The sequence below is a fragment of the Myotis yumanensis genome, unplaced genomic scaffold, assembly GCF_028538775.1.
Source record: "Myotis yumanensis isolate MYYU_CA2020_CCGP unplaced genomic scaffold, mMyoYum1.0.hap1 SCAF_1, whole genome shotgun sequence".
Lineage (NCBI taxonomy): Eukaryota > Metazoa > Chordata > Mammalia > Chiroptera > Vespertilionidae > Myotis > Myotis yumanensis.
Genome location: NW_027223752.1, coordinates 105,931,454 through 105,949,789, shown reverse-complemented (window position 1 = coordinate 105,949,789; position 18,336 = coordinate 105,931,454). Strand labels below are relative to the sequence as shown.

Genomic DNA, 18,336 nt, shown 5'->3' with positions numbered 1-18,336 from the left:
AGGCGCGGCCGGCGGGCGCCGGGGGTTGACGGGACGCGCGCTCCGGGCCGGCGCCCGTTCGAGCCCGCGCCGCCCCCCCCCCCCCCCGCGTGCCCGCGCCGCTGCGCGATGCAGTGTGGGGAATGGCTGGGGTTGGCTGAAGAGCGCACAGTGGAGTTTTAATGTCCGCCATGTTGGCCATGGCGTATTGAAGAGAGCGAGCGAGAGAGGCGCGGAGCGGCACAGCCTCCCACCCTCCCGGCTGCTGTTAAGGCCCGGACGGCGAGCTCTGCGCTCCGCTCCTCAAGTCCCCGGCAGCGGCAGACGAGTGGGGACCGATCCCCCGGTTCTCCATGATCCCGCTGGCCGGGGCCGTTTCCCCAGAGCAGAGAGGTATCTGCTGCGCCTGAGATGAGTAAACTGTCGTTTCGGGCGCGGGCGCTAGACGCCTCGAAGCCGCTGCCGGTTTTCCGCTGTGAGGATCTGCCCGACCTGCACGAATACGCCTCGATAAACCGAGCCGTGCCGCAGATGCCCACCGGAATGGAGAAGGAAGAGGAGTCGGTACGTGTTAACTCCCCTGTCCGACCCACCGCCAGGCCCCGCTCCCTCCGCTGCCGGCGGCGGCGGCGGAGCACCAAACCCACACAAAATGGCCGCCATCTTCTCTCCGCCGCCGACTCTCAGTCGTTGCCGGCCCTTTACCCCGCTTCCCCTGGCCTCGAATCCCGGCCGCCGCGGCTAGGCGGGACCTCCTCTGAGGCCGCCCGCCGACCCTGGCTACTTGTACCCGGGTCCTACGGAGTTCGGGAGCCCGAAAGGCACAAAGGGGTCACGTGACGAAGCTGCCGGCAGCCATTTTGTGGTCTCAGTGGTCGGGTTGGGCCTTGTGCTTCTGGAGACGGGAACGGGCTCGGTCGCGGTGGGGGTGCGGCGCGCCGGGTGTGAGGAGGACCCGCCTGCAGGCCGCTTCGCGGGCCACTGGGTGGCGCTCTAGGGCCGCCTCGGCTTTCGCGCGCCTCTGGCTCCTGTGAGCTCAGGTTCTGTGCACCGAGGGGGCGTTTCACTTCCTGGTGGCCTGGAAATGTGGGGCCCCATGTGGAGCCTTCGGCGGCTTCAATGTTGCTTGCAGGTCTTTGAGACTTTATCGCCCCTCCCTGCAACCAAGTGTTGAAGGGACTGCATGTTTGCCCCGACGACTCTTTCAAAGCAGATTTTCTGTATACTTGGCACTTCTGCATCCATTCCCCCCCCGTTCTAGGTAGTGGGAGGATGATAAACTGCTGTCTCTGAGTTTTTCTCTGATCCTTGAGAATATGTTGCAGATGATTGCAGGTATTTTTATTAGTACGTGGCTCGTCTAAAACCTGTAATTTTATTATCAGGTTTCGTTTTGTGTGTTTAAGTAAAGTTCTAAGTTCGCGTGCTAATTTCTCATCACGGGGGAGAAAACACCCACTTTCAAGTAGATAGTACAGATCTAAATTTCAAAACGGACCCTTTCTTATCCGTAACCTTGCCAAAGCAACCTTAATGTTAAGATGTCTAATTAGGATGGGTTTCAGTATTTAAATATTTACAGCTAATAGACATTGCGTCATAGCTGTGGCTTTACCTTGTCGTGGAAGTTGGGTTCACACACAAGGATCATAGAATCTTCCTCTCATTTCCCCCAGATCCTTGACAGTATAACTTGATGACTTCTAATCCTAAGGAATTGCATACCTTGGTTTTCAGGTACAGCCGTTTAAACAGGGTGCAGTGTATTGACAGTTCAAGGAAGTCGAGGAATTGCTGGATTTGTGCCCTACAATTTTGTTGTGGAAAATTGTACTGTAATACCTCTATTTGGTACTGTAAGAATTTTAAATGTAGAAATTATACTCTGTAATGTTGATTTTGAAAATAAAGCTGTTTAAACTGTTTGGGTTGTTTAACCTTTTAAAGTAAAACAGTTGTGACAGTCGAATGTTACTTTTCAGAGTAGTGTCTTAAATATCACTTTACAGGTAAGCTAAATAAGTGTATGTAGTAGTGGAGATTGTCAGTACATTATGAGATAGAACCTTTTATTTTACTTGTATCATCTTTAGTGTAGAATGGTGCCATTTGTTTATTTTTAAATAAGTGATTTGTTTTTAAAAATTAAAGTACTTGTGACTGCAGAATCTTGTCTTTGGGTTTTATTTTTGTTTCTGTTTATAAGTTTATTACAGATAATACTTTAAATTTGGGGTGTTGCAGTTACACTGCCCTGGAAATTAATTTGTAGTTCTTGTTTTGCAGCCAGGGAAGGGAAGAGCCTTGATAAAAGCAATATAGCACTGTAGTACACTTAGAAATTTAGTTAAGTCGAGCTTTAGTTAAAAGTCTTGGGCAATCCCAAGAGCAACAGCCTGAAATCAGAGTTGACTTCAGCTGAAGTATCAATATGCTTTTTAAATTTTATAGATAATTCTTGTGCACTGAAATAATTCTGAATGTTATAGTGCAGTAGGTATCATTAGTTTGTAACATGTGGAGACCCTATTTTTGAGGGACATGAGGGGTGTTTTTTTTCACACAACCTTTTTCTGTCATCTGTTTAGAATTTATTTCACTTCACATCCAACTAAAACTCTGATCTGTGAAGCATAGACCTCAAGAATAGATAATGAACTTAATAGAAGAATATGAACAGTACCAGCTAAACAGCTGCTTTCCAATCCTGTGGTTCATGCTGGTAGTTAATGGCTATATAAATCACAATAATGAAAGTAGCATGTTACACAATTATGAAAATGTATACTAAGAATAAAGGTCATTGAATTGAGTCAACCTTAGGAAAAAAAAAAAACTTTTTGATAATTTGCTGATACAATGATATACTTCTTACAAAGACAAAGAATTAAAACAAACTTTTGCCTTTGATTGACACATTGGTTATGGTGTCTTTTAGGTAGGAGTGACCCAGAACCTGAATCGAATGTCCCATAATCCAATGTTGATCAAAGGTGGGACAGATTTAGATGAGGAAAGTTTTGTGTACACCACCTCATTAAGAAAGCATTCCATGATCAAAATGTATCTGCAAAATTGTCAAGTGAGCTATCCCTAAAATATGGTAATTGCTACCATATTTTGTTTCTATGGTAAACTTGACAGAAATTCTACATCTTAACACTGGGAAAATAACACTTATTAATGTATTCCCATTTAACCAATTTTTATAATACAAGCTTAATACACTGACATAATGAGGCATGCCTCTTAATTTTTTAAAATATATTTTATTGATTTTAGAGAGGGAGAGGGAGAGAGAGATAGAAACATCAATGATGAGAGAGAATCATTGATTGACTGCCTCCTGCACGCCCCCTACTGGGGATCAAGCCCGCAACCCAGGCATGTGCCCTTGGCTGGAATTGAACCTGAGACCCTTCAGTCCGCAGGCTGACGCTCTATCCATTGAACCAAACCAGCTAGGGCATGCTTCTTAATTTTTAAGAAACTAAGTAGAATTCTCCTCTTCCCCCCTAAATGAATTTTTCTCAACTTTGGAATTTAGTTATTAGTCTTTTGTTGTTGTTGTAGAATTGAAAAGTAATTTCAGATTATAATAGAGGGACTTGATCGAGATCATAGATGATAGGGATTAAATGTCTGAATTGATGTAATGTGTTGTAACTTGGTAAATCAAAAAGTAACAGTTGAAGGTTTTGATTTAATGAGTTAACAGGAGTAATTTTCAAATCATAGGAAGTCAGTAGACTCAGATGTCAATATGAGATAAATGAGTCCCTTTAGGGGTGAAAAGGACAGAGGTTAAAGCATTTGGGGAGGGGGCAAATGTTGCACCATTATAATATTTTTCCCCGTTATAATATTTTAACTTTTTAAAAATATTATAATCTTAACTTTAAGGTCTTAACTTTAAAATTAGAAGTGTTAAATAATGTTTAGTGCCACAGTTTTACCTTTAATTGAAAGGAAACTTTTCTAAGATGTCAGTAGTATTAACTTTTTAAAAATGATTCTGAAAATGTTGGTTTTAAAGTGATATTTAACAAATTGGAGTTACCTGGTTCCTAGAGTGGTTTAACTTATTTCAATGGGATGAATGCAGGCTATGTGGCTGCATTTATCATAAGGGACAGAGAAGAACCGTTTCTTGTCCTTGCTTAGACTGGGTTGGGTAGGCTATGTGATGTAATTAAGATGTTGATGGTATCACATTGATATTACCCTACACAGCCACCTTAGAATTGGGGTCTAGCCGTCGAAGACCAACACCTAGTTTAAATTTGGTTCTAATTAGATGGAATAGTCTCATACGCTATGCTTTCTCTCCTCTTAAAACTATATTCTTCATTACTGGCCTAGTATACAATCTTATTAAACCCAAGTTAAGGACCGTTTACAAAGCAGATAGGTTGTTTTTGTTTTAATTAGGAGGAAATTGAAAATATGTACATATCTCTGACACGAGAAAAAATGGTTAAGCACTACATTTTCAAAACAACAAAAATCTAGTTTTTTGTTTTTTATAAAAATAAGTTTAAATTACTTTAAGTTATAAGTTTAAAAGTTTGATTTCTCACTTTCGAAAGAAATTAATATATTTCCTTTAAAATTTTGTAAACCAAGCTTTTTTAATCCAGATAAAATCACAAGTAATTGAGAAACAATGATAAAATCTAATTTCAACTTTTACCCTGCCCAAGATATTTTTGAATAGAAGTTTCTAAGTTGGGGTTTTGAGAGTTACATGAAATGATTACCATAATATGTATATAAAATTTTTGATGGTATATTTTTCTAGGGAGAAAGTTCATATTTGTCAGCAATTTCTCAAAGTGTTGGAAAATTGGTGGGTGGGGCTGGAGGCATGGAGAAAGCTCAAAGATCTATGCCCTAGAAGTTTCAAATGGAGTTACTTTGGTTTTATCAGAATGGCAGTTATTACATGGACTTAATTAGGAGAAGATAATTGAAAAATTAAAGGCTCAAGAAGAGACAAAAGTACCTCTCGAAAACTATAGTACTTGGGTGCCTAAAGTATTAATATTAGCTCCTGTTTCAGTGTTCTATTTGATATTTAAAAATTTGGATTAGTACCATTTGTACTTTCATTTTCTTATAAAATAATAATGAAAACTAATGGGCTTATATGTAGCTAATGGTGTTTGTGGGTGCTTTGTGGTATGTAATGGAATTTGTGCTGAACTATCTTTTCTCTGTTAATCAACAGGACTTAAAAGTACCATCTAAATATAGGGTAGCTTAAATTTGTAAACAAGGAATAATAATCTGTGCTTACAAATTCATGAATTTGTGGCTAGGATTAAATATTAAACCAACCACTCCTACTATGGACTGGTTTCAGTTTTATCTTTTTCATTCTACCACATCATGGTATGTAGTAGTAGTCATTGTAAAGAAATATATGTATGTATGTGCATATATAATGGCACAAGTTTTTGTTTGTATATATAAATGTGTGGTTCTGATTATATGGTTCAGTTTTCCTGAAAAGTTAAGGGGACTTGTTATCAGCAATTGGTAATTGGTTAAAACAGTAATGGAAAGCAGAAGGTAGGATTTTACAAAGGGCAATAATGCCATGAAATAATGGTATAGTTTGTGATTTTACTTCTTAAAAGAAGTCAACTCACAGCTCCGGCTGGTGTGGCTCGATTGGTCATGGTGCTGTGCAGGCCAGGGCACATGTCCAGGTTTCAGGCTTGATCCCTGGTGGGCAGCCGAAGAATGTTCCCCTCTGACATCAGTGTTTCTCTCTCTCTCCCTCTTTCCCTCCCTCCTTCCCTCCCTATCTACCTCTCTAAAAATCAAATGAATATCTTTTAAATTTTGAGAAAAAAAGATTTGGGAATCAAATGAACTATGAGTCTCTTACGTGCATAAGTGGTATAAAACACAGAAACAAAACTAGACAGAATATGTCTTATTTCTAAAGTAAACTTCTGAACTCTTAAAGTATGACTTAACAATATAGTAACTTTTCTGTAAGAATAAATTTATGGGGAAATCAATGAGTAAAGTGATTCAAATGTATTAAGCAACTTGCTAGAACTACTTTTTGAAACTATGTTATCTTCAGTACATTTATAAATTGTGGCAGATCTAAGAAGTGAATTTCATCCACCAGCCCCACTGTAGTAGGTAGATGAAAAACAAAAGTTGTGTAGTTAATAAATCTAATATGACCCATTGTCTGGAATTGTAGCTTTGATGAATAGGGATACAATCACTTCTTTAAAAGATAAAGTCCTTCCTTAGTTATTTGTTATGAAGGTTATCTTTAATAAGTTTGGTTCAATTTTGAATATGCATGTGACATAGTTTGCTGAACCTTGCAACAGATTATTAAAGCAAATCAGTTTGGTTTAATTTCCTTCAGTAGAGCAAGTTCTGGCTGAAGAAATAGGATGTGGCCTTGCAGTGAATCCAAGGCAAAGATTATCTGAAGTTTAAATATCCTATGAATGATTTAATTATAGGTTCAAGTGTTTTCATATATTGGGATGAATTATTTTGGAGTTCATTTTTTAATTTTGAAATCATAATCAGCTCGGCCAGTATGGCTCAGTGGTTGCACCAAGAGGTCACCAATTCGATTCCTGGTCAGGACACATGCCCGAGTTGTGGGCTCAATTCCCAGTAGGGGCTGTGCAGGAGGCAGCTAATCATTGATTATGCTTCCCTCTCATTTTTGTTTCTATCTCTCACTACCTCTCCCTTCTTCTCTCTCTAAAATCAATAAAAACATTTTTTATATACATATCCTCTGAGAAACCAAGTCAGTTACTCTTACTAAATGAACTTCAGTATAAGGCAGTATATGTAAATATGCGGTACTGATGAATTTCATTATCAAATACTAATAGAATGTTTAGAATGGCTTTTGTTATTGATTCTCAAAAACTACTTGATTTTATTCAGTCCCTTGTATTTGGGATCATCAGATATAAACATGTTAGATGTGTTCTCTGTCCCTAAAGAGTTGCATTGATATAGTCATAAAAAATTGTCTTTAAGTTTAGATAACTTTTAATTGGGAAAAGAATCAAACTGGGAGTTATTTGACTTAACCTCATCCTGCTTCCAAAACTTTGTGCATACATGCTCCCACTCATCCAGGTTTTGTTAACTGCAAAATGAAGTAGAACTATGATCGTTTCCTGTCTTGGGTATATTGTGTTACCAGTATATTTGTTTCCAAATGTGTATTATGTGTTTATAATTAATCGTTAAATCTTGAATTGGTTAATGACTTCTGCATATTATATGAACATAATTTACAAGGAAGTAGTCTGGGTGCATGGATAGCTGGTTTCCGTTTTATAAATTGTGGCAGATATAAAAAGTGAATTTCATCCACCAGTCCCACTATAGTAGGTAGATCAAAAATAAAGTTGTGTAGTTAATAAATCTAATATGACCCATTGTGACTAAATCCTCTTCTAGAGGATTTAATGAATATAAATGGGTGCAGTAGTCACAGAATGCTTTTAGTGTTATGAGAATTTTAAATGAGAGCCAGAATTTTGTAGTGATGGTTGCAAATTTCTGCTTTACCCATAAGGTAATAGAATCTGAAGGGGAAACAAAATATAAATATGACTATTTTGAGATCTAAAGGAATAATTTGATCATTATTCTAAAAGTTCAGTGGGGATGTTTGAGGTAAGGTATGTTGTACAAAGGCTGAGAAAATACAGACAAATCATTTTCATTCACTTTTGTAGCAAATAGTTGTGTATTTGCTATGAGCCAAAGACTGTTAAATAAAGGCCTTATGGATACAGTAGTGAATAAACAAGGTTCCTTTTTTCATAGGTCTTACATTCTAGAACATAGGCTCTATGAGGGCAAGAATTTTGCCTGTTTTATTCACGATGTGTTTTCAGCACTTGAATTAGTGCCTGGCACATGGTTAGTGTTCAGTGTTTGTTTACTGAGTGACCAAATTCCAATGGGAAAATATAGACAAAAGGCAAATGAATAAAAGTAAAAAAATATATATAACACAACTCGTATGTGGCTTTGGAACAAGATAATACAGAATTTCAGGTAGAAGGAGGAGAATATAGTTTCCTTTGCATATGGTCAAGGAACATTTCACCTGAACTTTGAAGGGTGTGAATGAGCCAGCCTGTGAAGACCTGGATGAAGAACATTACAGGCAGAGAGACTTCCACATGCAGAGAGCCTGAGGTAGGCACAGAAAGCTGGTGTGAATAGAGCAAAGTGAAAAAAGGGTTGAATAGTATGAGGTGAGGACCCAAAGGTAGTCAGGGGGTCCATGTCTGTAGACAAATACAGGGAGTTTTGATTATTTTGAAATAAGCCATAGAGAGTTTCAGGCAAGGGGAATGACATGATTTGAATTATGTTTTTTAAGATTATTCTCCTTATCATGTGGACAATGAGTCATATTGGGCAAGAGTGAAAGTTGATGGTTTTAATTTAGTGTGGAGATGAAGAGATATGGGTAAATTTGAGGTGTATTTTGAAGGTAGAGCCAAAAGAACTTGTTGAGAAATTTGAGTGTACTAGATGGGGAAAAAGAATCAAAGATTAACGATTTTTACCTTGAACAGCTGGATGGATAAGTGATTGGGCCACATACTGAGATAGGGAAAATTAGTGGAGGGAGGATATAAAAAGGATGGACTCTTAGTCATCCATAGCCTATCTAATACAAGAGTAATATGCAAATTAACCGTCGCTTCACGATAAAGATGGCAGCACCCACAGCCAATGAGGGAATATGCAAATTGATGTGACAAAGATGGAGGTGCCGGCTGGAGCCACGGAGCCAGCCAGAGTGGGTGGGAGGCAGGGGCTTGGGTTCCTTGGTCGCCCCAGCCGGCTCTGTGGCTGCTGCCCAGACAAAGCCATAGTGGAAGGGCCGGGACAGAGCCGGTTAGGGGTGATCAGGTCAGGAGCGGAGGGCAGTTGGGGGTGATCAGGCAGTGAGGGAAGTTTGGGGCAAGCAGGCCGCCAGGGGGGGCCAGATGGGGGTGAGCAAGCCTGTGGGGGGGGGCAGTTGGGGCCGAGCGGGCCGGTGGAGAGGGTGCGGTAGGGAGCGAGAAGGCCGGGGCAGGGGGGTAGTAGGCGGCGAGCAGGCCGTCATGGGGGACCTTAGGGGTGACCAGGCCACCAGGGAGGTGCAGTTGGGTGCAAGCAGGCTGGCGAGGGGGCAGTTGGGTGTGATCAGGTTGGCGGGGGGGGGGGGGGGGCAATTGGGGCAAGCAGGCTGATGGGGGGCAGTTGGGTGTGATCAGGTTGGTGGGGGGGCAGTTGGGAGTGAGAAGGCTGGTGGGGGGGCAGTTGGGGGCAAGCAGGCTGGCAGGCAGAGTGGTTAGGGGCGATCAGGCAGGCAGGCAGGTGAGCGGTTAGGAGTCAGCGGTTTGGGATTGCAAGAGGGATGTCCAAGGGGTCCCAGATTGGAGAGGGTGCAGGCCAGGCTGAGGGACCTTCTTCCCCCCCCTCCCCCCATGCCGCATGAATTTCATGCACTGGACCACTAGTTTAATTAGAATATGCAAGAATGTAATGCATTAAAGCAGTTTGCACAAGAGGTGTATAATCTGAAAGTCTTTAGTGTATAAATGACTTTTAAAGCTGTGCCCTGGAGTTCAGGTAGAAGAGGAGCTATTAGTGAAGTAGGAAGAAAATGAGGATAAATGTTTGAAGGAGGGGAAGAATATTGACTGTGTTCCCTGGAAAGATGAGTAAGGGAAAGTGACTGTTTAATTTGTTTAAGTGGTGGGAAGAAAAGTCCAATTTGAATAATAGAAAAGAATGAATGGTGCATAAAGGGGTCACAGCAAATAGAGATGACTCTCTGGAATAGTTCTGCTATGAAAAGGAGTAGAAAGAAAATAAGGTGGGAGCTGGAGCATCAACAAATGGTTTCTTTTAAAAATTACAAAGTTCTAAAACAAGGGGTGGGAAGCAAAGCTGAGCCTTCTTATTTTCTAGTTACTATCTAGAAAATTTCCAGGCTGCAAGTATAAGTAAGGGAGGTTAAAGTGGCTTCAGAGTACGGCACAAGAGATGCACAGAGAGATCCCCTTAAAGTCTCAGCTGAAAGTTGATCTATGAGGAAACTCCTGAGGCTGGGGGGAAAGCAACTGGAAGGAAGGAGGAGGAACAGTCCTCAGAGTTCACAAAAGACTGGAAATACTGTATGTTGTATACTCACAACTGGAATGGAAAGCCCTCCTAACATAATGAGCATCAGATAAGAGTTTTCAGAAGGATTATTTCCTTAGTAGTAGAGTCAAATTAGCTTTAGACTAAAGACTGTTCTGTACTCCCCTAACAAAGATTAAACTCTAGCCTCAGAAGGATCACATTAATTTCAAGTAATTTAACTGTATCCCAGAATAAAGCCCAACAATGTTTAAAGGAGTACTAAAAGTTTTTACAACAAAGTTTAATGTTTGGGACCCAATTAAAAAATTAGCAGGCATGCAAAGAAACCGGAGAATATAATGGGTAATTAAGGGGAAATTAATAAAAAGACATAGAACCCAGGTGATAGAATTAGTAGATAAAAATGTTAAAATAGCTATTATAAAAAAAATGTTATTAAAACTATATAATAGAATTAAATCATTAAAAAGGATAAAATTGTCCTATCCCTTCTCCTCCTACTCCAGGACTTTGCTCCTAAAAACTGTTTTCTGTTTCTCTCCTGGATCAGCTAATTAGAGCAATTAGTTGATAAAGTTGGCAGTGGAAGGATGAGGTAGTTTTTCCTATGATTCTATTTTCTCTATGAAGTATGAGATTACGTCATCACCTCAGAGTGAGGGGACCTTAAGAGAAACAAAGGTAAGTGTGGGAAAGCTAACCTACTGGAGAAATGTGGTAGTATTGGTGAATTAGCTGAGGGGTATTTGTGGTCATTTAAAGTGAGACCAGTTAGCCCTGGTCAGTGTGGCTCAGTTGGTTGGAGCTTCGTTGCATGCATCAAAAAGTCGCTGATTAGATTCTTGGTTCAGGGCACATGACCAGGTTGCAGTCCTGGACCATAGAGGAGGCAACCAATCTCTCTCTCTCTTTCTCTCTCTCTCTCTCTTCCTCCCTCCCTCCCTCCCTCTCCCTACCCTTTAACCTCTACCCTTTACCCTCCTCTCTCTTTAAAATCAATGAAAACATAAAAAAAAATAAAGTGAGACCAGTTGGCTCATTTGGGCAATTGAATGTAAGTATTGAACTTGATTGAGTTCAAACACATAATAGGTATCCTATCTAATAATAGACAAACATGATAATTGACCGAACCTTCGCTACGCCTCCCATTGGCTAATCAGCGAGATATGCAAATTAACCCACCCAAGATGGCGGCTGGCAGCCACGCAGCTGAAGCGAGCAGGAGGCTTGCTTGCTCCAGTGATGGAGGAAGCCAAGGTTCCCTGCCTGCCGCGGCCTGGCTCTGAGCTCCAAAAGCAACAAAGTTTCAATTATAGAAGCTAAACAAACTCCAGATACCTGCTTTCAGCAGGCCGTGGCCTCAGAGCTGGAGCGAGCAGGAGCCCGGCTCTCAGCTCCAGTGACGGCAACAAAGTTTCAATTGTAGAAGGTAAATAAATCCCAGAATAAAAATTTTAAAAAAAGAAAAAAAGGAGAGGCTGGGAGCTTCAGTCGCCGGCCAGCCTGAAAACGGCCCTCAATCCCTCACCCAGACTGGCCAGGCACCCCAGCGGGACCCCCACCCTGATCCGGGACACCCTTCAGGGTAAACCAGCCGGCCCCCACCCGTGCACCAGGCCTCTATCCTATATAGTAAAAGGGTAATATGCAAACTGACCCTAACAGCAGAAAGACTGGGAATGACGGTCACTATGACACACACTGACCACCAGGGGGCAGACGCTCAATGCAGAAGCTGCCCTCTGGTGGTCAGTGCGCTCCCACATCGGGGAGCTCTGCTCAGCCACAAGCCAGGCTGATGGCTGCCAGTACAGCGGTGGTGGTGGGAGCCTCTCCTGCCTCAGCAGCACTAAGGATGTCTGACTGCAGCTTAGGCCTGCTCCCCGCTGGCAAGTGGACATCCCCCGAGGGCTGCCGGGCTGCCAGAGGGATGTCTGATTGCCATCTTAGGCCCAATCCCCCGGGGAGCAGGCCTAAGCCAGCAGGTGGTCATCCCCCGAGGGGTCCCAGACTGTGAGAGGGCACAGGCCGGGCTGAGGGACACCCCCTCCCACCCCCCCAAGTGCACAAATTTTTGTGCACCAGGCCTCTAGTATAATAATGTTTTTCTAGGGTTACTCAGAAAATATGAAGAAGGAAAAGAAGATTGAGGTAGATTATCATGATAATACATCTTGGGATCTAAACTGGCTAAGCAGGGGAAAAAAGACAACAGGTAGCTGATGAAAAGTGGGGTAGTGGTAGAACTCAATGGAACAGAGAACTCTATGAAATAGCTTTGTTGGACTAGGTGAAACTAAATGGGGAGGGTAGTTAATGAATGAGATGTTTGAATTTAGATTTTAGAGGTGGCACAATTATTAGTGAAAACAAGATCTAGAGTATAACCACAGGAGTGGTGACTGAGGTAGAGAAAAAAGATTAGTGTGGGTGAGAAGGTCATGGTACTAGATGTATGTATCATCCATATAGATATTGTCACTAAGAATGATACCAGAAATGTAGTAGTAGTTGAAAAGACTGTGAGCTCTGTGACCAAGAGAGTGTATATGACAACTTTAGGGGGAGAGGCTGGTGTATGAACTTCTGAAGGGTTATGATTTTTGAAAGGACAACAATAAAAGAACTAGCAATGGAAAGGGAAGCAAGAGGATAAACACTTAACCCATCTGTTAGTATGTGAGACATGGGAAAATAAATGGTTTGTGCTCAAAAGGGCTATAGTATAGGGAGTACTGTTTTTAGAAGACACTGACAGGCTTCAGGTCGGGCAAGAAAATGAGGGAATATTAAAAGAAGTTGAGAGGGAAACCAAGATGGCAGTGTAGGTAAATGCTGGTACTTGCTGCCTCCCACAACCACATCAAAATTACAATTAAAATACAGAACAGCCATCATTCAGAACCACCTGAAAGCTGGCTAAATGGATGTCCTACAACTAAGAAGTAAAGAAGAAAGCACATTGAGACTGGTAGGAGGGGCAGAAGCATGGAATGGGTTGGGCTGGCACCCACATGAGCTATTTTTTTAAATCCAGAGGGAGATTATTCGGACTTGCTTCCTCTGAGCTCCAGCGAGCCAAAAGGCATTGGGGGCCCAGACACATCTGGGAGAAACTAGATTGTCTGGCATTAGGGCAGGAACTTGGGGGCCCCTTTCTACCAGACAGAGGTGCTTGCAGGGGTCATTGTTCCTAGGCTGAGACCTTCCCTGTCCTAGGGCTGACTGGCAACCATATCTCAGTCCCCATCAACCTGGAGCACACTGTTCCACCCTGGTGATTCCCTGAGACTCCGATCCATCCAGTTTGCAGCACTACCCAAGTAGCAGCTTTTCCATATGAATGGCCTGTCCTTACTCAGGCTTCAGACTTAGCTAAAATTCTCTCAAAGAAGCTGCAGCTGGTGACAGTGTGTCCCAAACCTATCAAAGGCCCAAGACTCAGCACTAGCACCAGCCTGCCTTGCTTCACAGCTGGGCCTTGCCTGGGCACTTTCAAACCCGATACAAATAGGAGGAAGCTGCAGATCTCTCTGTAGCTCCTGCCGAGTGGCATCAAGCAGTGGCTGACTTTGCACCTCCCTGGAAAACCAAGAGCCGTGCTCCTGGTGGACAGCTTCAGACCATAGCAGATTACAACTCTACACATCCACAAGCAGCACACTCAAGGGGCAGACTCAGAGAGCACCATAGCCCTACTGAAGCAAGTCCTGCTCCATAGGGGTGTCTCCTGCGTAGCAGCTCTCCCACTGTAGTCACAGATGGTCCTCACAGCCAATTGGCCTGGATGTCAATTCCTCCCAGTGACACCAACAGCAATCAAGCCTTAACTACAAGACTGTGCACACAGCCCACAAAGGTGCATACCTAGAGTGCCCAGCTCAGGTGACTGGGGAGACTGAGCCACTGGGCCCTACAGGACGCCTGCTACACGAGGCCACTCTGCCAACTCCAGGAGACATAGCAGCTCTACCCAATACATAGAAACAAACACAGGGAAGCAGCCAAAATGTGGAGACAAACATATCACAAATGGAAGAAAGCAAATTAATTGACACAGTTCAAAACCACAGCTATACATTTACTTAAGGGTCTTCATGAGACCTTCAAGAGACTTAGTGAGACTTTAAAGGATATTAGTGAGAATGTCAAAGACATGAAAAAGGACCAGTCAGAAATTAAGCATACACTAACTGAAATGAATAATTTACAGGGATTCAACAGTAGAAGATTCCAAGAATCAAATCAATGATTTGGAATATGAGGAAGCAAAAGACACCCAAGCAGAAGAGCAAAAAGAATCCAAAAATATGAAGATAGTATAATGAGCCTCTGGGAGAACTTCAAGTATACCAACATTCACATTATGGGGGTAACAGAAGGAGAAGAAATAGAGCAAGATATTGGAAACCTATTTGAAGAAATGTCAGAAAACTTACCCTACTTGGTGAAAGAAACGCAGAGAGTCCCAAACAAGAGGAACCCAAAGTGGCCCACACCAAGACACATCACAATCAAAATGCCAACGGCTAAAGACAAAGACAGAATCTTAAATGCAGTTAACTACCTACAAAGGAGTACCCATAAAACTGTCAGCTGATTTCTCAACAGAAACTATGCAGGCCAGCAGGGAGTGGCAAGAAATATTCTAAGTGATGAATAGCAAGGATTTAACAAACAAGATTACCCAGCAAAGCTATCATTTAGAATTAAAGATCAGATAAAGAACTTCACAGACAAGAAAAAGCTAAAGGAGTTCATCACCAACAAACCAGTATTACATGAAAAGTTGAAGGGTATTCTTTAAGAAGAGAAGGAAGAGGAACAAAAATAGGAACAATAAAATTGCAATAAGTACATATCTATCAACAATTGAATCTAAAAACCAAAATAAACTATTAAGAAATCTAATAAACAGAATAAACTGGTGAATAAAATAGAGTCAGAGGTATGGAAATGGAACATACTTACAATTCTCAGAGGGAAGGGGGCGGGGTGGGAAGAGATTAAGCAAAGATCTTATATGCATACCTATACAGTACTATCTGTGAGCACAGACAATAAATAGGGTGGTGAAGACCTGGGGCAGGGCAGGAACTGGGTAGAGGGTAGGAACTGGAGGAGAAAAAGAGGAACATCTGTAATACTCTCAACAATAAAGACTTTTAAATAAAATAGAATAAAAAAGAATGCAATAACATATCTAGAAAAAAGAGAAAAGTTGAGACTATAAAGAGGAGTTTACTGATCATATCTTTATTCTAGAGAACAGAATGGAAGAGTTTGGGAAGGTGAGGAAAGAGAAAAATGGATCAGACTGGGAATATTGAGATGAGAATGGTGATAAGAGCCAGGGTGATGCAGTTAAGTCTTGAACTTTATTGGTAATGGATATTAAGAATGATGGGGTTTATCCAGCCAAACTCAGATGCACAGAAAGTTCAAGATACCTTTCTACCAGATATTTTGAACTGTACTGGACCATTCCTGCAGCTAGAGATATAGTACCTGTAGGAAGTTCAACCCCACTAGATAGAAACTGGTGGCTCAGTGAACTCTAAGGAGTATCACTCCTGCTGCACAGTTGTATAAATGCCTTTACAATGAAGGATCTTTATACAGCATACTTGTTTCAGAACCTTTGGGGTTGCTATTGAATCTCTGCGAACTCTCCCTCCTCTACTGTAGTTCTCAACAGCAATAGAGACTATACCATTGTATACTGGGTATGTGAGGGGAGATGGGCAGATATCTCTCTTTAGGTTCTTAAGTTAAGAGTAATTTGTATTCGAGAAGCTGTACTTACCGAACTACATCTGAGAAGGCTCAATGTACTTGAATCCAATGTCACTCTCAGGACGTTCTGGAAACTTTGAGGATGCTTATAATTGTCACAATTTAGGGAAGACTCTGTTGGGGCCAGGAGCGGTATAAGTCCCACCATGAAAAGGATTGTCCTGCAAAAACAAAGAATCACCCACATAACTTTTGACTATCCCATAGAATATCCCAGTACGTAAAATTTGATGTAAATCAGGGCATTTGGATCTATGAATTCCTGTTAAAAGATTAGGATGCCCTCTTTAATCTGAAATGTTTATAGTTTCTTCTTAATTGGTCTCCCCACTCCATAGTTTTCAGATTTCTAAACCCTTCAAAGTTATCAGGGTGTTATTTTAAATATGTGAGTCTGGTTATTACTTTGATATCTAAAGATTCTTAAATTGTTTATTTTTGTGGGAGAATTAAATGCAAAAACTTCTTAATGGGCTTCAATGTCCTTGGCCTTTGTATCCCAACTTTCCCTTGACTTTCCTTAAGCCCTGTATTACTTATTTATTGCTGCATAACAACTTATTCTCAAATTTAGCAGTTTAAGACAAAAAACACTTTCTTGTGTCACACAGTTTCTGAGGTCTAGGAGTCTCAGAGCAGCTTATCTGGATTAGAGTGGCCCAGGTTCCTTCACAAAGTATTAAGGGCTGCAGTCTTCTAAAGGCTTGAGCTCAATCACATAATTGATAGCAACTTGAGTTCCTTTTTGACTGGAAGCCTTTCTTCATGAGCTTCTCCATTATTGTATCAGTGTTATCACAGCATAGCAGCAGGCTTCACCCTAAGGGAGTAATACAGAAGACAAGAGAGGGCACTTAGGACAGAAACTACCGTCTTTTATGACCTAACTAGAGGCCTGGTGTATGAAATTCGTGCACTCGAGGGGGTCCCTCAGCCTGACCAGCACCCTCTTGCAGTCCGGGGAGTGGGCCTAAGCCGTCCGTCGGACATCCTTAGCGCTGCTGTGGAAGCAGGAGAGGCTTCAGCCACCGCCTCTGCCACTGCACTCGCCAGCTGTGAGCCTGGCTTCTGGCTGAGCAGCGCTCCCTCTAAGGGAGCACACTGACCATCAGGGGGCAGCTCCTGCTTTGAGCGTCTGCCCCCTGGTGGTCAGTGTGTGTCAAAGCTACCTGTCGTTCCACCATTTGGTTGTTTGCATATTAACCTTTTATATAGGATTTTGTAAGCTACATACCTTCACTTCTGTCATATGCTATTGGTCATATAAACCAACCCTGGCAAAAATGTAGGAGGGAACTACACAGGCAGTGAATGCCTTGAGATAGGGATCATTGGAGGCTGGCTACCACAATCTCCACATGCAGAATATTTTCATGTGGAAATATGAAAATATTTCCTCCCCAAATCCACCAAAGTCTCATCCCATTACAGTATCAGGTCACAGTCCAGAATATCCAAATTGGATTCAGGTACAATGAGGCTTCTCAAATGTAGTTGAGTAAGTACAGCTTCTTAAATATAAATTCCTCTCAACCTAAGAACCCAAAGAGAGGTATCTGCTCATCTCCCCTCACATACTCAGTATATATAATATTAGGTTAGGCTTAGGATAATTGTTTTTTGGGTTTTTTTTTAATTGTTTTATTGCTTAAAGTATTACAAAGAGTATTACATATGTCTCCTTTTTTTTCCCGCCCTTGACAATCCCCTGGCCTCCCCTACCCCCCAGGGTCTTATGTCCATTGGTTATGCTTATATGCATGCATACAAGTCCTTCGATTGATCTCTTACCCCCCCATCCCCCCGCCCCCCAACCCTTCCTGGCCTTCCCACTGTAGTTTGATAGTCTGTTCGAGGCTGCTCTACCTCTGTATCTATTTTTGTTCATAAGTTTATAATGGTCTTTATTCCATAAATGAGTGAGATCATGTGGTATTTTTCCTACATTGACTGGCTTATTTCACTTAGCATAATGCTCTCCACTTCCATCCATGCTGTTGCAAATGGTAAGAATTCCTTCTTTTTTACAGCAGCATAGTATTCCATCGTGTAGATGTACCACAGTTTTCTAACCCATTCATCTGCTGATGGGCACCTAGGCTGTTTCCAGATCTTAGCTATGGTGAATTGTGCTCCTATGAACATAGGGGTGCATATATCCTTTCTGATTAGTGTTTCTGTTTTCTTGGGATATATTCCTAGAAGTGGGATCACAGAGTCAAATGGGAGTTCCATTTTTAGTTTTTTGAGGAAACTCCATACTGTCTTCCATAGTGGCTGCACCAGTCTGCATTCCCACCAGCAGTGCACGAGTGTTCCTTTTTCTCCACATCCTCTCCAGCACTTGTCGTTTGTGGATTTGTTGATGATAGCCAGTCTGACAGGTGTGAG

General features: G+C 41.9%; 1 protein-coding gene across 4 annotated transcripts in view; it reads left to right on the top strand.

Moving 5' to 3' along the window:
* The window catches only part of EPC1 (enhancer of polycomb homolog 1), a 111,757-nt gene that overhangs the window by 29,491 nt on the left and 63,930 nt on the right, over nucleotides 1-18,336 (top strand). For 3 of the 4 annotated variants that reach the window (XM_070429054.1, XM_070429045.1, XM_070429074.1), the window contains exon 1: nucleotides 123-543. The exons of the other annotated variant lie outside the window; for it this stretch is intronic. In XM_070429054.1, the coding sequence (XP_070285155.1) occupies nucleotides 391-543 (153 nt within the window). In that variant the 5' untranslated portion in view covers nucleotides 123-390. Of the gene's footprint in view, nucleotides 1-122; nucleotides 544-18,336 lie in introns of those variants that run through there. 4 annotated transcript variants of the gene reach the window in all.